Source organism: Syngnathus floridae, chromosome 4, assembly GCF_059516105.1.
Source record: "Syngnathus floridae isolate MCC-2025c chromosome 4, RoL_Sflo_1.0, whole genome shotgun sequence".
Classification (NCBI taxonomy): domain Eukaryota; kingdom Metazoa; phylum Chordata; class Actinopteri; order Syngnathiformes; family Syngnathidae; genus Syngnathus; species Syngnathus floridae.
Window position 1 is genome coordinate 15,414,920 of NC_142416.1, and position 25,664 is coordinate 15,440,583.

The 25,664-nt window shown below is 39.7% G+C and overlaps 1 protein-coding gene and 1 long non-coding RNA gene across 2 annotated transcripts in view; both read right to left on the reverse strand.

Annotated features, from left to right (window-relative positions):
- Positions 1-8,024, reverse strand: part of LOC148399398 (uncharacterized) — a 68,293-nt gene extending 60,269 nt beyond the window's left edge. Inside the window, exon 1 of the long non-coding RNA XR_015858239.1 lies at positions 7,744-8,024. This is a non-coding gene — a long non-coding RNA (uncharacterized LOC148399398). The remainder of the gene's footprint in view (positions 1-7,743) is intronic.
- Positions 8,025-17,257: 9,233 nt separating this feature from the next.
- Positions 17,258-25,623, reverse strand: LOC148399399 (uncharacterized). The gene is made up of 12 exons (XM_088373290.1): positions 24,560-25,623; positions 23,763-23,893; positions 22,664-22,775; positions 22,482-22,593; positions 22,292-22,407; positions 21,800-21,977; positions 21,544-21,721; positions 21,316-21,477; positions 20,992-21,092; positions 20,679-20,911; positions 20,427-20,616; positions 17,258-20,340 (listed from the first exon to the last, which is right to left on the reverse strand). Exons 1-12 carry the CDS (start codon positions 24,681-24,683, stop codon positions 18,882-18,884), a joined length of 3,096 nt encoding a protein of 1,031 aa, XP_088229416.1. The 5' UTR covers positions 24,684-25,623; the 3' UTR covers positions 17,258-18,881.
- Between the last annotated feature and the right edge of the window lie 41 nt (positions 25,624-25,664).

Sequence of the window (25,664 nt, forward strand, 5' to 3'; positions counted from 1 at the left end):
CAATTGTAGACAAAATAAGTGAATGACTCAATGTGTCCGTAGAAAGCATGTTGTTCAGTAATGCACAAAATTATATTTTTGTTCCTCATTTCTCCTAACATTTTTATGATGCTCAATTTAATTGGCTCAGTCTGAACAAAGTCAACAATAAACAACAAATCTCATAATAATGCTAATTAAAAAAATATGCGTAGGCTTATAATATACATGCAGTGGAGTTCTTCAATTTTAACAGATTTTAGCTTAATTGAGTTACATTTCTTCATTTCTACTTGGACCGCAAAACCCCTTTGGTGACATGCTGCCCTGCGACTGATTAGAACTTAGAAAATAGATGCAATAATGGAGCTCAGAATGGGTTGAGGACAACAAGGTCAAGCTCAGTAGACAGGCACGACATCAGCCGATCCAAAGTCAGCCCACATCACTTATTAGCACCTTTCCTACTGAGCTTCAAAACGAGTTTGCTAGCAAATGTCATCCGAGGCGTCCAATTTAAGCATCGGCCTGCTCCTGATGTTTTCTCTGCATGTTCATCTCCACCCCCAGATTCTCTATATATGCTGCTTTAAATCCCACTTCATTTCAATCCCACTTGATCATTGCTCCATAGCCTGTATAGTATGTGCTGTGTTATTTTTGCTCTTGCCGCCAGATCAATTAACAAGCATCTACTGTACAACCTGCACATTTTCATTTGCGGATTTGCACTTTGACTTTGGTTGAGCTGCAACTGTTAATTTGTTTTGTTGATCCACTTGGAACATATTTAATAAGTCGTCCGGGGAAATTCCATGAGGGAAAAAAAACACCCCATAAATTACACAATTGTATATGAAAGTCTTTTTTTTTTTTTAATTCCAAAAGCATGTTTTTAATATGTAACATATCCTTATTTTGCCACATGTAGAAAGGCATAAAGAAAATATAATAAACACAATAATCGTTGTGCTGGTGTCATTTTCTACAAAGTATTTTTAATCAAAAAAACATTGATTTTTTTGGGGTGGCAAAGAGCTGAATGTGCTGAATAAAATGGGAGTTCACACTTTTCATCAGTGAATAAGACATACACTGTCCAGGTTGCCTAGAAACCTCACAGTTCTGAAATAACCCCGACTGTTAAATTAATTTGAAACTATTTTACACTTCCTGCAGATCCTTCATGTGGTTAGTCCTTTTTTGCCATCAAGTTTGCGTGCATGTATTGAACTAATGATCATTCTCTTGTCAAGCAACATAAAATTATGCACCGCCGTCCTGTCCAAGAAAATTGATGATTTGCTGAGTCCAATTTATTCCGACAAGCATTGATTATGTAAAGACGTCAGCTCTGCATAATATTCTGAAATCATATATTTGATTTTCTGTGGGACTTGGCTCATTCATATTGTTGTTATTCTTTGACTTTCTCAGAAATCCCTCGCTGTTATTCTTTGACTTTCTCCGAAATTCTGTGCTCGCTCCCTTTGCACACACACACCAAAGCACAAACACACACATACAGCACAGACACAAGGGGGATAGAACATTAGTGTGCGATTCAAATGTAAGTGCATCTTTGCCAAGAACGCAACAATCAAACAAAGCTGTTCCAGAAAGGAACATGAAAAAAACAAGCATTGTGGGAATGTCTTTGGCTGTCAAAGTGGGACAAAATTACAATAGAAATATCAGTTGTTGTAAATGTAATTGTGAAGCAAGTGTGGAGAAACTTTTCATCCTTAATATCAAAATCAATGCATAATTGCAATGAAATTGATATCGATGTGAGAACAAACACCCAAACAATACAAAAAAAAAAGGCTTGAATAAATACATCTACCGCATTCACATAACATGCATTAAATCAAAGTTGTTGAGAGAAAGAAAGGTTGAATCAAAGCTTTGCCACTTTATTGATTGTACAGCGCTTCAGCCTGGTGCAGAAGGAGTCTGCATTGCATACTAATAGCTTCTTAGCGACTGGGACACAATCCAGCAATGTTTTGGTCGCTTTAGCAAGTAGTCACCATTAGAAGATGATCTGTCCTTCATAATTGTGCCGCACATCAGTCAAAGTGGGCATCTATCCACATCTCTGTGACACTCCATTTTCACAGTGAAAATTGTGGCCTGTGGCAACTTCTCCCCGCTGTCACCATCAAAGGTCTCCCAGCGCAATGCATTCATTTGATTGCACTCTCATACAAGTTCATTTCTCCAAAATATTAAAGGCCATTTCAGTCCTCCCAGTATGTTTCTCAAAATGTATTGCGACTCAGTGTTTGACCCACACAAATGATCTATGTTTCGACTTCGTGTCTATTTATTGACAATGTGATTATGAGAGTGAATAGTGGCTCATCCATTTGGCTGACAAGCAGTCCGGAGTAGAGTCAACCAGTAGGCTCCAGCTCCCTTTAACCCTGAATGGGATAAGCACTAACTGGGTGGATGGAAGAAAATCAATATAAAGCACAGACCAAAGCATTACATTGAAAGTGCTTTGTTTAGTTTTTTTCTCTTCATGATTGTGCCTCCCCTGACTGCACGTCCCTCGCCGACAGCTACGGATGCATTGAATGATTAAAGATGGCCTATGTCAACATTAATGTGGATTTTGTCATCTAAGCCATTTTATTATAGCTAAATAGAGAAATGCCTCACTAACACATATTTAACTCATACGTCATTGACAAATATGGCATTGACTTTAAAGACTGCTATTCAAATTTGATTAATTTACCTAAAATAAAAAATATTACAAAAAAAGTGGAAATAAAACGAGATCATGGCAAAAATACTCTGACTGACAATTAAGTGTTTTTCTTTTGTTTCTTCAAAAGCCTATTGCAGACCTTATAGGAAGCAACAAGCCCTAACAACTGAAAAGGTTACTTCGGCATTGAATCAATATGGTTAGCACCACCCAAGAAAAAAAACACTTAAACATTTATAAGGTCTAGCTGTTGAATGATTTATGAAACTGCGCTTGCCAAATAATAATAAATAAAAAAATGGTACAAATGGCACCACCAACATGTAAACAAAAGTTGTGCTACAGCGCTACCCCGACAATTGTGAAGAGTAATTTGCAAGCAACTATGGTATTTGGAATTTGGTTAGAATATTGATGTGTCTGCCTGAACACCCATAAAAAGCAAATAAGTCCCCCAAAGCAACCAGGATGAAATAAAGATAGAAATGATTGTTGAAATTCCTCTGCACAGCCCACAGAAGTACATGAGCTAACCCTAAATGTATTACAAGTCATCATTATTCAAACAGTAACGATTATCCACTAAGGAGCTTAATTTTCATACATACTCATAAGCAAAAAGAGCTGATATTCACATAAATTATACTCACAGAGGATGAGACAATGAAATCTCTATTAAGTGGGGGTTTTTAGAAATGAAATTAGTTTTCATCCAATTCTGCTAATTTTAAACGCACAGGGCCTGTGCAGGAACAAGAACGGAAATACACGCAGACAAAACACGCACTAACCCAAACTATAATCCCAAACCGCCTAACTAACTTTAACGCCGTAACACTCATCCATAATTGTCATTGTTCTTGTGAGTACCTTAACATCATAGTCCAATATAGTAGTTAATCAAAAGTGTTGTTTAGCAAGACTTCCAGCAAAACATCTACCCACACCTTTAAAAAAAAAAAAGTCAATTGCACCCTTTAAGCACATCGTGAAATGAGCTAAATTGATCCTGAAGTGACAGCAGAGTATACCAGAGTGTGGAGGAGATGTTATTGTGAAGTCTCAAACTGAGTTTTAAATAGAGGTAAATATCACACCTTAATTAGCACCTGACAGGTTAACACATTTGAAATTTCTTTTCTTGTTTGCCTCCTCTTGACCAAACTTCCAAAAGTTTTTTCTCTTTATTGAACGGATTTCTTGCTCACTGCAAAGTCAACGTGCAAAACTCGTGGGTTTTTTTTTTTTATGCGATATGTATTAATACAATGGACTGTGATAATAGCAAAAATCTATTTCCTTCAGGTTTTTCTATTGTCACTTCAAAACAGAGATGGCAATAAATAATCTGTGACCCAAGTTTTGACCTTCAAGTCCCAAGTTTCTTTGACAAAAATTAAGTGTCTCAGCACCAAAACATACCAGTTCAAAACCTCCCCCCCAAAAAAACAGAATTCAATTGAATGGTAGGATTTTGCCAGCACAAAGCTTGTGTGAAAATTCTAATACAGTCCTCAACCACGATCCCTCAATTGGGGAGATGAAATATTAAAAAGCGCCATTCTGCCATGAAATAAACTTATGAAAACTCCAGAAAATGTATGAGATTTGGCCCCATTCTCCGAGCACCCCGCCTCTCCGCTCCAATTTCTTTTTCAGAAGAGATTGAAAAGTCTCTTAGCGTCTTCCGTCTCATTTCTACGCCTGTCACAGATCTTTGCTATGGAATAAAGAAGAAGGGATGCTTAGAAGTGTACGTATAGATCAAACGCTTTATAATGCAGTCCAATAAAACCGGGAACTCTCAACGGCATTAACCGTAATGACCTGGCGCCAAATCACCACCAGCTTTTAAGAAAATCAGACATACTGTACTTTTTGCGTTTGCCAATTGAGATTTGAAATTTAGCGATGGAGGAAAAGAGGAAAGGAGCAAATGAGAATGGGGGGGTTGTAGATAAGATGAGGAATAATTGCTTCTTTCATAAAAAGGAGGGGTAATGCATGGAGGACGGACGAGGAAGGTGGTTATATTAGAGTCACACTCTCCAGCTTTTAAAGGTCACCTGTGATGTCAACGTGTCTAGTGAACGCATTCTCAACTTACCTTCCAGAATTATAGAAATTTAGCATTTTACGTGACAATTTGGTGACATAAAATAAACTAGACCAGTTGAAACCAGGTTTAAGTTGGTGCGCAGGTGATTTTAGTGTCTTTGACCAAGGCACAGACAGCCAGATTCTGCCTTCCGCTGATAAGTGTACTGAATCTCAACGTATTTCATTTCATAAATATGACAACATAATGCATGAAACCTTCTGAATTTCTGTCAAAGCATCCTGCTTTTTAGTCCTACATTGATCACAGCTCCCTGAGGGTGAATCGGACATTCACAAAGGTAAAATCACAGGCAGACATCACATCATGTCATGTCTCAAAGCGTTTTAAAATGTGCACAAAAAAAAAACTCAGTTGCAGTTCCAGAGGGGCATATTTGTATATCTGGGGATTGCTTTGATATACTGGCACATGTTAATCAGCACGGGCTCTGCCAGAAATTTGGATCCCCGTGAAAATAATAATGCCAGAGATTTTCCAGTTCGAGGGCTTCTGTCACTCGCTTGGAACGGTATGGCAGGTTTCTTAATCAGCATTGCAATATCGCCGGGCAGGATGATCTATGAGCAGTCCAGCACTTTTCACAGAACGAACAGTTCTCGCGTGCGTAAAAAACACTTTTCTTTTGCTGAGAATCTCTTATGTGGCTTGTCACCTTTGACTCTGCTGTATTCTCGCCATTCTATCGGCCCTACAAATCGGATGTTTGAATGTTTAAGTGGCTAACCCATCTTGACCTCTGTTTGCCTTATGCTGCACCGACCTGACCCAGCACCTCCACTTTCTCACAAGAGCCACTCACCCTTTGCTCCCAAGACACAGCGGAGGGTTATCAGCTTTGTCTGCATTTTCTTATCGTCATTGACACATCTCTTCCCCTTGAGCACTTTCAAGTTGTTTTGCCCTTGCCCAACAAGCAACTCTCGTCTTGCATTGTGCTGAATTTTAGCCTCATTTCATGTCATCCCATTTGCTTAATCCTCCATTTACCTTCCATTTTACATTCTGCCCACTCACATTTACCCTCCCTTACATTCGCTACCTCATCATCTTTCGCATTTTTCTTTCCTGTGCTCCCAATATTATTTTTTAAAGAAGGGATGTTAACTCATTTTTTTTTGTGGGCTGCATCGTAGTCATAGTTTCCTTCAGAGAGCCATTATGACTATCAACGTCGTATATTATATACACAACAAACTGATGAATAAACTAGTTTTGAAATCAGAGACTAGTAAAAACGAAAAACAATATTTTAAAAAGATGAATGGCAATAAGAAATTCTAGAAATGTCTCTTTTTTATAAAAGTGAAGACAATTTGTAATTTTAGTATTGACACATGAACTTGATGCATAATTTGTCTTCAGGGGCCACATAAAATAATGTGGCGGGCCGTATCTGGCCCCCGGGCATTATGTTTGACACCTTTATAGAAGCCCTTTCACCTTTTTGCTCAAATACACTTGATCGACATCTTCAGTTAGTTGATCGACTTTGAATCTCACCCTTGTTTCTTCAGTTTTAAATGCCTGGTATAACTCCAGGTACATTTTTGGGGGGTAAATGCTCATAGGAGTGTAATTCAAGAGGTCAGATCTGAACATTTTCCATGGTTTTCTTAATAATAGCCAAAATCACTTGGGCAGTATGAGTAAAACCCCAGTGACCCCAGGCCTGGTGAACCAGAGATGGAAAAACTGAAGGGGCACAATAATGCTTCTGGTAGCCGCTGCAGGATGTTCCAAATGGGGGGGTTTAAAGAATGAATTGTCGTTCCAAGGAAGTGGAGAAGTTGACCTCCTCCACCTCGAGCATGCTGTCAAGAGCTGTAGACTGGATGAGGTCGGCACGGAACATCTTGAGCTGTAATATAATCCCCACAGCAACAGACTCGCTCGTACTAACGTGTTGTATGCACACAGACAAAAAGGAAAATCACAAACGGTTGGCAGCAAAAGGATATGACAGGTAATAACCCTCGATAAGGTCTTACACATCTGACAAAATATTCATATCAGGAAAAGCCGTCGTCAATCTCGCGGCAAACACAAAACGGCCTGCATGGAATGCCAAATCCATCGCCCACCTGCAATCGCACACATGCATGCACACACACTCTAGTCCCAGTGGGCACGACGGCTCTGCATCTGTCTTGTAGTACAGCCCGTGGCTCTCACCAATTAGCAGAGCAGAAGAAAGAGATTTGAAACATGATGACACTATAGTGTTTTTTCTTCCACAAGCCACAGAGGCCCCCCAAAGCACAAATCACAAGTGATCAGATCACATCAAAGTCCCAGCACAGTCCAAATGACACACACACGCACGCACGCACGCACGCGCACACGCACACGCGCTAATGCATACTAACTTCGCTCAGTCGCCCATTCCAGTATGTAAATGTCCCTAATAGTCATGAATGATTGTTTAATAATAGTGTCCCCGAAATATAGCATAACAGCTCCACTAAGTTACCAAAACTGCAAAAGATAGCTAAATATTCTAAAATAAATCTACAATATATTAATAAGATGCCCGCAGTCTCCATGAGTCATTGCTAAATGTTTTATTCTTTTTTTCTTTTTCTTTTTTCACTACTAGCAGCTGCAAATGTCATTTTTACACCGATGTGACAATCACAATCTCTGAGGCAAATAGCGTTACCATTTAAATTTATCTTTCACCTTTAAATTTAAAGAGCACTTGATTGCTTTCGCGATTAATATTACGCTGCTGCCATGTTGACATGGGAATTAAATATTGTCACCTAAATCAGCGGTCCCCAACATTTTTTTGCGCCACAGACCGGTTACATGTCAGATAATTATATAAATAATAAATTTATAATAAATATATGAATACGATGAAATAAAATGATACAACTTGCATAAAAACAAATGCAAAGTGCATAAAAATAAAACTCACCATGACGGTTCTGCTGTGTCGCTTTGTTTTGGTCGCTGTAACCGCGTAAAATCCCATTGGAAAGGGAAGCAGGATTTTCAGTGCTTTTGTGGTGATCTCGGGATATTCGACCTTGATTTTAATCCAGCTTTCTTTTTCTTGGAAATTGTAACCTCTTCTTTTGTCTCCACATTGTGAGCATGTTCCTCTTTCCAAACTTCTCTTTTTCTTGTATATTTTGCGCGCTTCGGGACGGGACAGGGCCGAGCGTCTTTACCTGAATTCACCTGTGTCAAGGACAGGTGCACCAACGGATGTAATTTGGAGAGAATCCCCAATTTTTTTTATATTTTTCAAAATAAATTCATACTCATTTTTGCTTACTTTGCGGGCTTGACTGGGGAAACATGTCATGTGACCGGGACGAGCGCCTTGACCTGAATTAATTGATCGTCGATAATATATAATATATATTTTTTCTGTGCGGCGCTGTACCAAATGACCCACGGACCGGTACCGGTCCGCGGCCCGGTGGTTGGGTGGCTGACCTAAATTATTATTTTGAAATCGGGTAAAACAGACATTGATCAACATTATTATTAAATAAAAATAAAATGCATTATTATCTCAGCTTTTAAAATATAAAGTTTTATATTGTAAAAGCTGTTATGTATATTCCAAAAGTAAGTAATGTAGAGAAAGATGCTTTTTAGAAAATCAGTGCAAAATTCTGGTTTTTGTTGTTTTTGTTTTTTTTGTGTTAGGATTGACTCCTCCAGCTGTGTTGCCATGGGCCGTTTCCTGCGTTTGCGTCAAACCCATCACTCACTGGCTTGGTGGGGATTCTGTGTCCTGCAACGTTCTCAGCTCGGCTTTCATCCCATCTCAGTGGGAAAATCCCGCCAAAATAAAGGCTGCAGGTTTACACTTGCCTGCCTGACCTTGTAAAGAGCACCATATGTGATCCATTCGTATGTTAACGGGCCCTTGTTGAACTTGTGAACTGAACATGTCTGCGTGCACACTCGACGGCAAAAGTGCCCTTAGGTGTGTTCATGCGTGGCGGGGGGGCATGTTCACAATAAAACCACTTAAGTGAAGAAATACCCTCCATCTTGAGTCATTACCACGCTGTTGTCTTTCTCAACCTCAATGCCTATATGATCACGGAAATGGAAGCTTGCCATTCATCTATTTTTCATGCCTGTTGTGTAGTTTTCTTGCATTCTAAGGCTTCAGCCTCCATTCTCCACTAAAAATAGGAGACCTTTAATATCATCCTCTACCTGCAATCCTCCATCAACTCATCTTCCCTCTCACTGCCTCAGGAGAGGTGCGTCTAAGTGTGTAAGGAGGTGTAGCGAGCTTGTAGTCGGTGCTTCTGTGTATGCGTACTTCAGTGTCTATATAAGAAAAACAACTCATCTCCTTACTCATCTCCTCCTGGAACAAATGCTTCCTGAGTGGTTTTTTTTTTTTTTTTTGTCGAGGGGTGTTACAAGGCACCATCTCCCCTCCAACAATAATGTGCCCTTTTAAAGACACTCTATACTACACACACACATACACATCCATCCGCACTGTCTGTCCGCCTGCCCCAGTTAAGAGGACACGATGCTCAGTGCTCCACTCAGCATGGCAAAAAACCTTGGTGCCATGTCAAGAATGATATTAGGAGAGCAGTGGAGTAGAAGGAGGGCAAGACGTGAGGCATTGCATTAGTGTATATGCTATGCTTTAGCATGTGTGTGTGTGTGTGTGTGTGTGTGATGACCATATGTTACCTCCTTGTGTGCTCTTTTATTAATGATTGTGTGCGAGCTGTTGCTCATGCTTCTTATTACAATTCTTCATAGATTTTTGCCAGTAGGAAACTCAATATTTCAGGAAATAGCTTGTAGCCTACTGGATTGTTTCAACTCGAGTAAGGTTATAAGGGGATGTTTATATTGTTAATATTGTCATATGTTTTCTTTATAAAAAGGTGTGTATGAGAAAGCTGTGTTCAAGGACCTGCAAAATATCCAATTGGTTTTACAAATCATTTGGAATTCAGCGTTAGGGACATGGAAAGCCATCTCTGTTGTTGACCGGTAGTGGAATCGTAGTGGCATCCATTTCAACTTAGCAAAATGAGTTCTTGCCCTTTGTAAATGAGGCATATTTGTTTCAGTGACGTGAAGTGTGATATGTGTGTGTGCGCTGATCCAAGCACCATGACTGCCCTGCAGTGTATTGCAAGTGAGCCGGCAAAGATAGGTTAGCCCCACAGGTTGGACCTTGTCTCTTCTTGTTATGACATGCAGGTAACATCAGGTAATAGAATCCCCCCCCCTCTCTCCCTGCTACCCTTCTCTCTTTCTGAGTGTACCCTGGCCTGGGGGTCTGGCACAAGTTGTGAGTGCCGTGTGCTGCAGTGCACTGGCCATCCTCCTCACTAATTGAATTATCATCGCGGAGAAACAGCTATGAAACGGCATTCATGTTGGACCTGCCCCTTGGCATCAGCCGGCCAGCAGGGAGCGTAGGGGGAAGGGGGGGTGAGGCAGAAGCTTGTGTGTGTAGATGCATATGAGTCGGTGTGCTGAAGGCAGTGTGTGAGCGCGTGTTTGCGTACGTGTGTGCAATGCGCCTCCGCTTTAATTTCTGTCTCAGAGGAAAGTGTGATTGAACACAAACCCTTTCGCCAGCGGCTCCAAACAGTCACATGAGGAAACTGCACAAGTGTAGATGAAAAGGAACTCTTAGTTTCCTTTATTTTCCTCCTCCTCTCTGTCTATCTTGATAGCATCATTTTCTCCATCTTTCATTTATTTTTCCATAATTAGATGAGTAAGGATATCATCATTATCAAGAGTCCAGTTTTTCAATTCCTGCTTTTTTTTTTTTACTTTGGCCAATCACATATTGCTTAGTTTAGTTTTGGAACATGGAAACTAAATATAGGGTCCTAGTTTTTCTATTAGGGACAGTACTCAATGTGCAGCAGAGAGTCGCCAACTGTAATTTTTTTGTGATGGTCCATTTCAGTCACATCACTCGGAGTGGCTCATGCAAACGACATAGGGATGAGCATGAATATCAAATACATCATTGTTGCCTAATTGTGCCCTGATTTCATCCTGCTTGGCAACTTTTCAGACGAAATAAGAGTAAGATGATGTCAGCTCGGAAAGTTGAGTTCCATCCGTATGAATCTCTGCTACGGCAGCATTAAGTCTATCTCAACGCTGGCGTACAAATCGAAGTTCAGAACACAGATTACTGAAAGGGTCTTAAAAGGGACCTCAATTCTGCTAATAGACAACCCAAATAAAAGAATGTCCAACCTTTATCACTAAACGGGGAATTAAAATTCAGTTAAATGCAGGATATGTGTATCCGGCACAGTGGAATTTGTTTGGCCTTGGTGGAAACGTCTACTCCAGGGTGAAGTATGTTTCTGTTTTTCTCCTTCCTCCAATGGGCTTTTAAATGGGCATGTTTTAGCAAATGCACTTTTCACTCCACCTTCCACCTGCATTTTACCAAGAATCCTTGAGTGTGCACCGGTGTATTTGTGTGTTGTGTCGTCGCTGACCATCTGGCCTCGGACTTTTCCTTTCCATGGATACAATCACAGTTGGTGGAGGGGGGGAAGCTACTCTTCTCTCGCTCATTTAACTCATCCCTCCCTGTCTCTCTCGCTTCATTTAACCTGCTCCATTTCTTCTCCACAATGCGCGTGTAAGTGTGCACACATCTTTGCAATGTGTGTGTGTGTTCTTCATTTTGCCTCTTCCTAGAATGTCACCCCGTGTGATTATCTCGTATCGGTCAGTAATTGAGAACGAGTCACCTACGCGCCGCTAATGGGAGGTGTTTGACTTGTGAGGCTGCACTCAACATCGTGACTCAACCTACTGACTGCTAATCTCTGTCGGGTGGGCTTGCGGCTCAGTCACCCTGATACTAATGAGTATGAACACTCAAATGATTAAAAAAGATCAATAAGGTTAATGGGTAGAAAACTATTGAGGTTGATGCCCTGAAACATGCGGGTGGGAGTCAGTGTGTTATTTTGGTCAAGTCCGGTTTGGGACTGATTGACCTCGGGTTGGGCAAAACCATTAAAGTTAAATTCCCTAAATTTTGAAAAACTATATTTTCAAATCTTGCTGACTCATGCTCAAGAATGCAACGCACACACAAAAAAAATGAATTTGACTTTTGAGGTTCCACTGCAATGTCTTCATGCATGTCTGTGTGAAGGTTGTTAAGTGGGAGACATCCTCATTAATGTGTCTGCTGCTCCACAGTGACAAACACAAGTTGTGCAGAACCGCTCTGTCTTTCTGATAAGAAAATATCGTGCACACACTTCAAGTCCTGCTGTGCAGTATCGCGCACTTGAGGCAATTACGATAAAGCTTCACAAATTGACCTTGATGGGAAGTCACGGCAGGAGGAACAGCTTTTGTTCTGTTTTTACTTCATCTTTTGGCATTCTGGTGTCTATTGTACACTGCAAGTACACCTATGCAATCTAATGAGATTGAATATAAGAACTCGAGAATAGCAGACATTTTACAAGGTCAAACTCTTATGTCAATGTGCTGTAACTCATTCATCTTCTACAGCTGAGTTTGGGTGAATGGATGCCTCCACACTGGACTTTAACCCCAATAGAGTTAAGTTGTTCTAATATGCTTTTAATAGCATTTTTGCTTCCATGCAGTAACCTGAAGATTTTGTGTTTACACTGACTGCTATTTTGAACTGTTCATAATTCCCTGCACCATGTCTGTGATCTAGCTGAGAAAAGAAATTCATGGATTCCTTTTGGTGAAAGCGCACCAAACATACGATCATGGCCAATTTAAAAAAACAACAACCTTGGTATCATTAGGCCATAAGATACTTGGGGATTTTGTCGGGGTCTTGTGTTGAATCTCATTAGACTGTGCAACTGCAGCAAATATTTTGGCCATTGAGCGTATTTCATCCCCCCCTCCCCTATTGCTCCACATTACGATGGTATGCCCATTGCAGCATGCAAAAGTGCTTCCTATATAAAGTGCGTTTCCGTTTGTCATGTCGAAAGAGTGTTCGTCCTTGAGGGCTAATTAATTCAATGTAGCAAACCGGCTTGTGGCTAAAGTCGGCTGTTAAAATTGTAATTAATAGGTGATGATGTGGCTGTAGAAAGATGTCAAATATTTAAATGAGGTTCTTGTTGATCCTTGAGGTTTACTGGCAACTCCAGACAATTAAAAATACACCGCTTGAGGCCCACCACCCCTTTACCCGTTTTTTTTTTTTTTTTTTACTAATTGAGTGGAAATATGTCGTTGAGCAACCTCTCTAGATTTATTTGAAAAGAAAACCTCCCATCCATGCACTGCAGTACTTAATTTTTCCATTAAGACCTGATATTAGATGAGTGTTTGCCTTTCGTGATTAAGCAAAGTTTTGGTAGCGCTCTTGGGCCAGGTATTACATTTTCTTCCTTAAATAATACACTGAAAATGAGAAACAAAAAAGGGATTATTTGGTCCACTCTGAAAAGGAAAAGAATAGTACTTTTTTTTAATGAAAAAGCCTATTTCGAACAGACAGCGCCATCTTGAGGAATCAAACAATACAACAGCTGAGTCACGAAAGGAATTTCAAGCTGTATTTTCCCATCACTGGCTGAAAGCAAACTGACTTGCCATTTCTTAAACACCCTTTTTAAACCCACAGTGCCATCTGGAGGAATCAAAAATATAACTGGTTCATGAAGCAAATTTGAAGCTTCATTTGCTAGGTATCCATTGGCAATGTGATACAGAATTTCACAGATGCAAAAGGTTTCCAGCAACATTTCAAAACATTCACAAATGCTATTCAACAACACGCAACCACTTGGGAGGAATCTGAGGCATGTCAACAATCTCTACAGTAAAGCAACATAATGAATTTAATGAATTTGTTTGGCTCATACAAGGACATGAAAAACTCTTCTGGTGTTGAAAATGCTTCCAATGTTTCATTTGAGTAGACCTTGACTGCAAAATACTGCCGTGAAACAAATAATAGCTCCACGGTGAGCAGATTGTCGATGTCATATATGTCTATACCTACAGTCTGGTGCGCTTCTCAATTATCGACAACGAAAACACAAACATAAATTGGATACGTGAACTATGTACAACAATCAATTTGTGTGCAGAAGGAAAATGGATATACACACACTTGGAATCCAACTGCACATATGAACACATTTATCATTTTCTGCCTTATAGCCATTATTATTCGTCCATGCAATGCAATTACAGCGAGTGATTCTTTCCTGGAATGTTGAGCGATTGTACAAATGTCTGTGAGGCAACTCGACGAGATAATTGGAGGGAGATCAAATGTACCTCTATGAGTGTCCATTACTTTATCACACTTGACTGTAAAACATAATTTCAAGTTTAAATTGGGTACTAAAATTATTGTATTGTATTGTAATTTAAAGACATTTAAAAAGTCACACGGCAACTCTTAAAGGAGACATGGTCACATAAAAAAATGTTTTTGTACAAGAGCATTGCTGTGCTGGTAATACAGTCCTGGAATTTTTCTGACATCTTACCATGTCACTTCAGTAGATTAGGAATGAAAATAGCTGTGAAGAAAAGCCCAGAGTTGATTGAGATTAATCAAATCCAAATTGGATCACCTTTGTTTCACTTCCATTAACATTGTTACTTTCACGTTTTTAAACGATTTTCAAAATTACTCTGTGAATAATGCATGAGTCATTTAAACAAGCAGGATCCAAATTCTGTGCTGAACGAAGTGGCATTTTTTTTTTAGTGTCAGAGTTGAGTATCTCCAAACACAATCTTTGCAGGACACAATGACAAGGAGGAAATGACACAAAGTTGAAGGGCAGAAAATAGCACTTGAAAATGAATCCACACTTACACTACACTTGGCTTCAATGTAGCTCCACATCGTCATCTAGCGACAAGCAGAATATAACAGTAGCTGCAAAGCAGGCAGTTAAAGTTCCATTAGAAGCAGATGCACTGACCTTGAGCATGTCATTGAAGACATCAACATCAATTCAAATTTCCCACAAACAGACAAAATGAGCACATGAACTCGAGGTGACGCATGTAGCCAGAGAGGATTGCATCAACGGTGATGCTGCTCACTGACTGCACATGAAACACACAATTAACAGAAAAGTGCACGCACAAAGCTAAAGGCTTTTCATGTCAAGCTCCGATCTTAATAACCTCTGGGCTGCATTAAGGCTTTCTCAAAATGAAAGCTTTTTTGTTTTTGTTAAACAAGTGCCAGAATATGCCGTCTTCTTGCACTCATGTAGATTCTCTATTATCTTCATCAATTACAGATGGCTGCTGTGACGCTCCTTTCTATGAAAATATGCACTGAGCGTCCGACAATTAATCACAAATGACATCACTGCATCTGTTTCTCCTCCATTTACAAGGATATTCCTCAGCGAGCTGCTATCATTTCGCTCACCCACGCTAACAGTGCTATGTTCTCAGGAGTCTCCTAAGCATCCCTCAGTGATCCATCCCCATATGCGTATTTACTAATAAAATACATATAAACCAGTACACCTTTCATATTTAATAATATCGTCGATCACTGAAATCATCCTGGCCACTATATGAGGAAAAAATTGATGGTTGGAATCAATATTTAACTTCAATATAAATCCTGCTTTGTAAAGATTTCATGTCACTTTCATGTCATTTCAATTTCTTGTGGCGTTTCAGGAAACAATGACGATGCTTTGAGCATTGACGTTTGACGTGGCTGGAAATATTTGTTACTGCAAGGGATACAAAGGAGTCAAGGGGGCAAAGTTGGAAATATACTTGATGACATGGTTGAATGCCATGGCAACCGGAGTGCAAGGACAAATGCGCATAATACTTGAGGACTCATCTTTTTGCACACAAAAGGGTTCATTTTGCAGCCTGCCTTGCATTGCTGACGTTAGATTTTTCAGCACAGTTTAGCTTTGCATCCAATGGCGCTCAAGGTTCTACTCAGTCATACATAATTTCTGTTTAGCTCCCTCTTTGGAATTGATTTAGAGTTAAAGTGCTTGCTCACAAGGTAGAATGAGTATAAATGTAACGTATCATGGCAAATATAATATTGGGTCCAGTGTGTTGAAGAGTTCTGCTGCTAGAAATTCCAGCGGTAACATTTTAGAATGAATCATTTTATGATTCAGGTCCACTGAGGCTGAAAAACACCGTGGAATGTGTTCAAGGAGAGCTCATTATTTGGGTTTAAATATGTTGTATTTTGAAGGGCATGTTTGGACAGGAGTGTCCTTGAAGAGGAGCAAAACATTCAAACTAGAAGCAGGCTTACAATTTGCCAGAAAAACAAGTTTAGTTTCATATTACCCACAAGAACCATGGGGGCTTTTTTTTTTTATTATTGACCGTGGGTTGGAAGATGTATTAAAAATCATCATTCTTCATCATAAATTGAAGTCGACTTCAAGGTTAGTTACTAAGCTGTCAAGTCTCTGCCAACTTTTGCGATTTAGATGGACCGAAGCATACTGAGTGTGAGGACCCAGTAATCTATTTTGTTATCAGGGAACATCATTAAAAAGTGTGTGTGTGTGTGTGTCTTTGTCTGGAGTATGGCCAGCAGTAGCATCTGTGCGTCCCACTTTATACTGTCTGGTCAGTGCTAATGAATCAAAGTCATCATTGTGGATGACTGGATCACACTAGACCTTGGTAGAAGGCCTGTCACTTTTCGTTTAGCTGCACTGCGCCTGGCTCACATGTTAACCATAAGTTGATTGTCATTCATTTTAAGTGGGCTTAACTGATTGAAATCATGTACGTTGACATCATTTAGATTGATTCTACTTCGCGTACTGGAAATGCAACTATGCAAAATGCAAAGCGTTGATTTAATAACCACAGAAAAGGACCATGTTGAAGTAAAAAATGAGAGGTGACATTTATTTATTTATGTTACGTATTAATTTTTCCACTTAAGAACTCAAAATGGTGTAATATTTTAATTATGATGCATTGATGTAGTGTTAAAATTTCAACTACTTTCAGAGTTGTTTTAACTGTCTCTCTGTGTAAAATCCGTAAATGTAAAGGTGTTGATTTAAGTAAATTTGGTGTAGATCAATATAGATAAATACGTTTGAAGTGCTAAATTTAACTCTAGGTCAGCGGTGCTCAAATCCGATCCTCAAAAGACCCTAAAGCATTAACAGGTATAGCACTCCTGCCCCCTGGCGGAGAAACGTTGAATGACTTATCAAGCTAGTATACGCTCAACATCCCTTGTTAAGATTGAAAAAGCAACCTAATGTGTAATAAAAAAAAAAATGCAATAATATTGAAATCGTGATGATTGTATGTGTTGGAAATAAATTCATATTTTGTTGAAGGTGCTTTTATGTTTTCACTGCATTAGCTATGCATGTTAATCAACTGACTGGGAAAAATGTACAAAATGTAGAACATTCATGTTTTCAAACACAATTGCTACGTTTATTTTTAACAGTGTGGGGAAGCAGCAATCAATGATATTGGTTTTCTACAGTTCAGTCAGAATTGTAGGCCTCAAATAATAAAACTAAGAAAATTGTCATATAATCAAAATAAAAACTTAAATTTTGTTTCAAAACAATCAATCAAACATCATTGTGAGATGTCTCATAAACGTATTTTTGTAAACAGCGAAGGTCACATTGATCCTTCAATTAAATAATGTTTCAAGTTTCACTCAAACATATATACATACAGTTATTTAATGCTGCAAAACATAAAGAAATAGAAAATTATATTTAATGGGTGTCCCCCCAAAATTTGACTAAAATATTCAAATTTTTCTTTGAAAATAAAAAACAATATTGGCCATTCTGTACAAGACAAATTATAAAGCAACAAACATAATGAATTAAAAGTATGAGTGAATGTGCATAAAATTATTCATACATTTGTGTTTTAATCTGTCATTAATATAAGGGCACGTTTTGTTGCTGTGCATTATAAGACTTCTGTGTCATCACATGTTTGACTTAAAAATCAAATATGAATTCCCTGCAACTTGATCACTGATCCACAGCCAGGTACAGGTTCTACAAAGGGTATAGATATACAACCAGCTCGTGTCGAAATGCCCCCCACCCAAAAAATAAATAAAATGAAATAAAATAAATAAATACAAAAAAAATCTTTTTTTTCTTTCTTGCTCTATCTTAGATAAAGCACAAAGATAAAATAAGACTGGCCTGAATTAAGTTAACAAAACATGGAAAACCCCAATATTTTCCCTGCCTATGGTTTGTTCCTAACCATACCAATGTAAAAATATGTGATCGCCTCACGACTGGTATTATTAGAATATCAAGACAATCTCAGATGACGTCTAATAAAAGTTTCATAACGTGGCCTATTTTTATCAAAAGCAAAACAATCATTAAAACTTAAAAAATGTAGAAACCCCAAACAAAATCACTTTTGACTCCTTTTTCATATCCAATCTTGTGTGCTTTCCAAACTAGTAAACATGTAGATGGCCTCATAGGAATTTACAATCAAATTATAGATTTAATAGATATTTATAATCAAACATTGGCCTCAGAAAGTAAAAGAGCAAGTATTACCCATAAAAGTAAGACAAGGAAAATCTAATTGACGTATTTTTTAAAAAATTTCCTCATGCAGTGGCTGGAGCAGTTTATTCGTTGTCGGTTATCGAGGTGGACATTATTTATGAGATTGCACTAAAAAAGCTGCCTGAGATATATCTTATGTTTAAAGTTCTCAAAGATTGATACCTAAGCCTAACCTGAAATAAAAAAATATTATTGGGGCTGCGACACAGCCGCCACTGGTAATCCAGTGTGCGTTTTCGTTCCCCCAAAGCACCTCAAAGCACCCCAAGCACCCACCACGGAGTTCATCTGAGCTCAACTTTTTATGGTCCATCTATGAAATGACCAAGTGAAGTATAGCAGGCGGTAAAAGTCATTACAGTCAAATCGTAAATTTTCCTGAGGGGCAAAAAAAGGTTATTCGAGACAATGGGATAATATCACTTTGATGTTTCGACTCTAAAAATGAGTGCCAATGTACACCAGATACGACAAAAGTATCCTCAAGCCATGGTCAGAGTTTCTGTAGACCGCTTTGTATCTTCTCCGCCGTTGCTTCATTTTTCTTTTTAAAAAGATTTTTCAGCTTCAGGGACTTCCTGCTTTTTTCTTTATCTCTGTTTCTATCATCTTTAGCTTCAGTCGAGGATGGAGTGGATTGGGAGGTGCTTCTTACTGGAGCCACCAGTGGTTCGGACTCAGCCTGAAGCCTGGGGAAGCTCTGGGGAAGGTTGGGAGTCGAAGCAGAGAGACTGATTGGCGTTTCTGCCATGGAGGTGCAGGACTTCTCCAGAATTCCATCGTAAACAAGCTGGCTCAATGGACCAGCTGCAAGAACATTCGCAGATGACTTCCATGGCACGTTGGAGGTCATTGTAAGATCTGGCCGCTCCCTTTCACCTGGTACTGAGTTTGATTCTGAATCTTCAGATTCTTCCCTCACCATTTGAGGACGATGTGTTTCTGTAAGTGATTCGAGTCTATCCCGAATAGTATTTTCTTCTGCACACTGCTCATCTCTTGGTATTCGAGGTGTTTTCCGCCTTCGAGATGCTTCACACTCCTCTTTACCTTGCCTCCTACTTATTGATGGTTCTGAACCAAAATCTTGCTTCTCTATAGAAGATGTAGACTGCATATGTTCTGTTTCCTCTCTGGGTAGAGCCTTTACGGATGCCGTGTCAGCAAAATATCCCTCTTTCGAGATTTTTCTTGAGGGTATTATAGGCACTTCAAGCACTTTGTCTTTGGCCATCCCCCTCACAGAGCAATCAAGCTGCCTAGAACTTCCATCCAAGGACATTCCCATTGAGTCTCTCGTAATCCTTCTGCCAACTAAGTCAAATGGATATTCGGAACCTTCAAGTAGCCTTCTCGAAGCACTGTCGACCGAAGCCCCCATTATAGATCTCGATAACTTCTTTTGTCCAAATTTTGGTGCCTCTACTTCATCCCAAACTATTTTCTTGACTTCAAGCGGTATATCACCTCGATCATGAGGTATACCCCTTGACGGATTGTCGGTAATGTCCTCTATCGATTCTCTCTCTAGTTTGCTGGATGGAAATTCGGAATCTAATTCATTGGACGATACCTTTCGATTAACAAAATCTGACGCAACTTCACTCCTATCTCTGGATCGCTTCCTGAAAGGCACTTCAATTAAAGAGCCATCTTTTGACATCACCATTGGAGGATTTTCCAAAGAACTGTCCAGAGATTTATCAGTAGCCATCTTCCTGCAGGAAGTATCTACAGGAATTTCATGATCTTCCATGGAAAATTTCCGAACTGGAGATTGAACATCAGGTTCCAATTCTTTACTCACAGGCTTTGTCACACACCTTTCTGGAAGAGGTTCTGTTTCGTCATGGTAGAGCTTTCTATGGGAGGGATCAGCAGTGGAACAAGGGTACATTTTGCTATGAGAAGAAGTGGAATGGTCAGAATCTGAGAATCTTTCTTGGGAGTCTCTATTGGAAAGTGAAACGAGGACAAGAAAAATTTGGATGAAAGCATAAAAAAAAAAACGATTGTACCGGAACATGAACGGACTTACTGTTTCTTAATGGTTTTACGAAAGACTCCATCATCCTCATCGAAACAAGCATAAGGAGCCCGAATCGGGATGAGAAGGTCAGGATCTGCCGAGATGAGAGTGGTTGGTGCTTGGGTGACACCGTGGCGACGTGACCGCCGTACAGTAGACGTTCGGGTCCGAGGAGAATTCTTAAGTGGCGCCCCGGGAACTGTAGCAAGACAAACCAATCAGCATAACCCAACCAAAACCCATATATGAAAAGTACCTGACCTAGGATAGACTCTTCCATCAGGTCTTCGATTGAGCCATGAACTGAACTATGGCATAACCAAGATGCCTGAGGTACTCGGGGAAAACTGGCAGCAAGTGAGTCTGAGTAGAGCAGAGCAGTGAGGTTGGGAAGGCCGGGATTCCTAATGATGGGGAAGCCACAGATGCGCTCAATCTGTTGCCAGCGATGGAGACGCTCCCGCAGGCATGCTGTTACCTCGGACAAGGCATTCCTTTTGGAGATAGATGGATTGACGTTTAGATCAATTTACGTTCAAGTAAAACCTAACCACAGTTTTACTCTGTGACTCACTTTGCCTCTAGAATTTTTTGGTCAACCTGGTCCAAAGATGAACTGTGGGCAACATGGAGAGTCCCAAACACAGAGCTTCGTTTCTTCTTAATTTTTTCTGCCTAAATTAAATTATGGAAGCAGATATGTTTATATGCTCAGTAAACCAAACAGGCTGAAATGTTTGGTCAATATTAATTGTTATGCATGGGAGGTGTGTCAGAAAAGTCTCAGGACCGCTTTGTAAATGTGTTTGTTTGTTGTCTGTCGTTTCAGAATTTTGGTTTGCAATATATAGCAATCCTGGAACTTTTCTGACATAGTTCGATATACTTCATGTATCACCTCTTCTTTGGCAGTGGCAAGCTGTAATTCAGCACTGTGTTTCTTGACATTATAGTACTGGACCTCAACTTCATGGGTCAACTGGAGCCACTGCTGGAGAACTTCTGAGGCAGTCCAAGTGGCATGCATGTCCTTTTCTGCCTGTCTTAGCGCTCCACGGACCTGAGGCAACGATAGTTGTCAGCTTTCCGTTCTTTGCTATACATTGACCTACTTTGCGTCCGGTACCTGCACGAGTTCTTCTTCTGCATATCGGAGACGGCTTAGCTCAGTGACGGCTCCCTGCCTCAGTGCTTGCAGGCGATGGGCTTCCTCTTGTGCCCCCATGATCTCATCACGCATCTTCTCCTCCAAGTTTTGTTTCTCCTCAGCCACATTACGTTTCTCTTCCTGGGCTCGCTCTAGTCTGAATATGACAAAAGTCACACCGTCACTTTTGATGTCAGTCAATTCTCGGAGATGAAGGGATGATTTTTTTCCTTACTGTTCCTGCATGTCTAGGAGGCTTTGTTCAGCCCGCTGCAAACTTTCCAAATCCTTCATCATCTTGGTTATGTGGATCTTGCTGCTTTTGTTCTGCACCTGAGCAAACCAGCAGCCTCCAACTCCCATCACTACTGACACAATGAGCAGTAGATCTTTCATGTAATTGTGAGGGGGACCTGTGAACAAAAACAAAAAGAGAATAGTTATGATTGAAAATAATCTATTTTGGATGTATTGTGGATAAATGGTTGACTGCATCTTTGCAAAGTAATCGATATCAGCTGAAATGAAGCGGTATCTTGCTCCTAATGTACCGTGAATGCTAATACAAATTTTCAAGCTAGAGTTAGGAGGCTTATTGATTCAGGAATTGATTATCCAAGACTTGCAAAATATCTGGAGGTCTCAGAAAGTAAAAATTCAATCATCATTGTCATTAGTTGTCCTTCGAATTTAGTGAAACTAAAACAAAACAAGCTTTCATCCTTACGTGTAGGTGGCCCAAACAGCACTACGTCAAGAGCTTTAATGTTGAGCTTCTGTTTGTCCCTCTGATCCTGGACTCTGAGCTGGCCACTAAGGAATGAAGGTTCATTGGCTGCAATCCTACAGAAAAGACAGAGAAGCTTTTTTTTCCCTCTGTGTTTTCAGATATTTACTCAGGCACGACATATAATCACCTTGGGAGTGTGTTTCCATTGACTTTGAAGTCCTTAAAGTTCCTCTCATATTGCGGCAATTCGACAAACTCCCTGAGCCAGCGGATAACGTCGTCTTGGGTCCAATTATGAACTAGGAAGTGAGACGACAAGTTAGACATGGCAAAGTTTCACAAGTTTGCTTTCATTGTCTGGACAAACACCTTCAGATGACTTCCACCCTTTCCAAAGCTCCTCCACTGTGATGTGCTGGTCTTCTCGGTGCAGGTGGCTGTGTTTGTTGGTCTGCTGCTGCTTCATGTCTTCAATGATGAACTGCAGGAGTGTCAACAAAACAATGTTAAAAAAAGAAAAAAAAACAAGGGGATTGCAGTCAGCAGCAACTGGTTGAAAACATGTAATCAAAAAAGACAGTCATCCAAATTACTAATCTGATCAAGTATATTATTATTGTTATTATTATTACTATTATTATTTAAATTAGACTTCCGAAAAGAAAATTTCTGTACAATTTTTTTGCAAGTTTTATGAACAAACAACAACACTGTCTAAATCAACCTTTTACATGGAGTTACAAAACCAAATTAAAAAAATGACTATAGCTACTGTACATAACACGTGTCTGCTCGCCATCTATGTGTCCAAGTCTAACTATAAAAATATATTTTTAATATCCTAATCTGTTTATATTTAGGTTGAGAATTTGTGGTATGGGGGGAATGTGTCTCTACTTGTGAAACATTTTAAGCATGGACCAATGCACTACTTCTGTATTCTGCCATTTATGTGAAATGAAGAATATTACGATTCAGCTATCTGAATCTCGACATACGTGTGTGGAGAAAAGTAGCCCGGGCTCAAACCGAAGGCTTCATTAGATGACTGAAGATGAGCCCATGTCCCTGTCTCTTACATCAACCGTAACCCGAGCTCTTACATAATACGGCTTAGAATTGCATTCTGGAAGTAGAAAGTGCAATCGCTTCAATCACAGATGGCAATGTCAAGTGAATGTGTTAAAACGCATGATGGAAAAACAAACAGTGCCGTTGGGGTGCTGATGACTCATGTTACATTTTTAAGAATTGATCTATGTGCTGCAATCTCCTATTAGTGCAAGTCTATGAGAGCAAACCACATTTGTCTCAGCGCCAAAAGCCAAGATAAACCGTTGCTATCCTTGAAGTAGCATTTGCAGCTTTCTTCAGCCAGAGCACCTGTTGCCGTTGCACTGACTTTATCCTGTATGACTTTTGCAACTGATGAAGATATGGAAATATATAAGGATTTGAAAGATTTTACCTCCACACTCTCCTCCACCTCAATCCCTCCATCCTTGTCATCGTCCATCATCTGATGGATGCTCCGCAGGGCCTCCAGGCTGTAACGATCGGCCTCACTTACACATGGTGGAGACACCACCATGCAGGGGTCTACAAAGTTACAAAGAGCAAAAAGTCAAAAAGTTCTACCAATTCATCAATAATGATAAGAACGATCATAAAGTAAGGGACAAGCTTGTAGACTAGTTGATGAGTGAGTTCTAATAAAAAAATATGTGTGCTGTAAATCATTCGGCATATCAAAACAAATTGTTCTGGATTGGAGTTGAACTGTACAGCGTGTTCTTAAATTGGGATTGTAATACAGAAAACTTAATATACTCTACGGGAAAATGACCTACAGCTTACTGTTTTGCTATTAGTCATAACCCGTTTTTGTCTCTGTGATTCATCGGAGTGTTCTGGGCAGTTAGAGACAACAAGTTAAAAGGTCTGCCCTTTAAACAAATAGTATATAAGCAAGGTCCAGAGATGCTGTGTAAATATGACCATTGTCTGTATGTTGAATTTAAATTAAGCAAATAAAAAAGATGTTTCAGAAAATAATTGTGGACCAACTTGAATTTACTGCTGCATGGATGATTTGAAATTGCTTAAGGTATTATTTGCTAAATCATCTTTCCCACAACTTATGTTTTACTATGGAACGATTTGAGGTATTACAAAAATAAAATAAATAAAAGTAATGCAATAATTTTTGCATTTTTGGAGTCACTCTTTACTGTGTGGAATATGTGATTCATTTTGTCAATTTACCCCCTGGATTGAATCCTGTTCCCCCATTGGGGAGGCTGACGCTCTGCAGGTCACCGGCACTTTGCTCGGCGACCAAAACAGCAGCAGAAAAACCGAGGAATGAAAACAAGAACAAATGCAGCATTTCAAAAGTTGATGAACTCTGGGAAAACAAAAATCAATTGCAGACTGTGTGATTAAAAAAAAAGTACCAAAAGGCAATGGACAGTGCCTAAAACATTCCCCAGTGTAATTCCAGAAAATTATTGGAGTTATATCCCATCGACCATTTTAAAAATCCGAGGATGGCGCGTCCAGAAACGATTCCATCTTGAAGTCCTTTGTGGTAATCACACAATGGTATAACATCCAGAAGATGAGCACTTTATATTTTTAATCTTGTTTCCCAGTCTTCACTAGTTGGAATCTACTCTGTATGATCACACAAATCCAGTACTTCCGTCCTCTTTCCCAGCAGTGTGAAGACCTCAAGGCGCCTCTCCCTCTCTGTCTGTGGGTGTCTCAGTCCAGAAACAAGCTCTCATCACATTATTAGGTTTCCTCACACGCCAGCCCCCATCCCAAATATGTAATGTCGTAAACAGTTGATGCCATGACTGCCATTTGCACATTGGATTTTTTTTCTTCTGTTTTGTTTTAGGATTATACTACTGATTTAGATGACATAAAAGTCATGAGATGAATAACAGATCATGGCTTTGCAGGGTGGGTGACTAGGATGACGCTATTTTTACAGATTGTCTAACGATAACTTTGCTTAGATGTTAGTGGTGCAACATTTTTATGATCAAATTCAGCACACATGCTTCACAATCTAGTCTGTCTGAATTCAAATGATTATGCAGGAACATTAATAGCACAAAGGGCGCAAATAGACTCCTTGTCGCGCTAACAGTAGCCTAACAAAGTGTAAGGTTTCATTCCAGCAATCTGACTTCCAGTTTAAAAATAGTGGCACAGCTTTGACATCTAGCCTTGCCCAACAGGGCCCCTGCAGGACTGAGCTAAATTAGGTTCACTCAGTCCTTGAAAAGGAACTTATGCAAAATCTAATTTGACCCATGCTAATGCATGTGATCAGAATATGTATCAGAAGGGCTCACTC

Excerpts from the sequence above, each read along its gene's own strand:
- LOC148399399 (XM_088373290.1), bottom strand. The coding sequence starts at position 24,683 with ATGCTGCATTTGTTCTTGTTTTCATTCCTCGGTTTTTCTGCTGCTGTT. Across the intron at positions 22,594-22,663 it reads AGGGTGGAAGTCATCTGAAG|TTCATAATTGGACCCAAGAC; the intron begins GTGTTTGTCCAG and ends CTCACTTCCTAG. Across the intron at positions 22,408-22,481 it reads AATGGAAACACACTCCCAAG|GATTGCAGCCAATGAACCTT; the intron begins GTGATTATATGT and ends TCTTTTCTGTAG.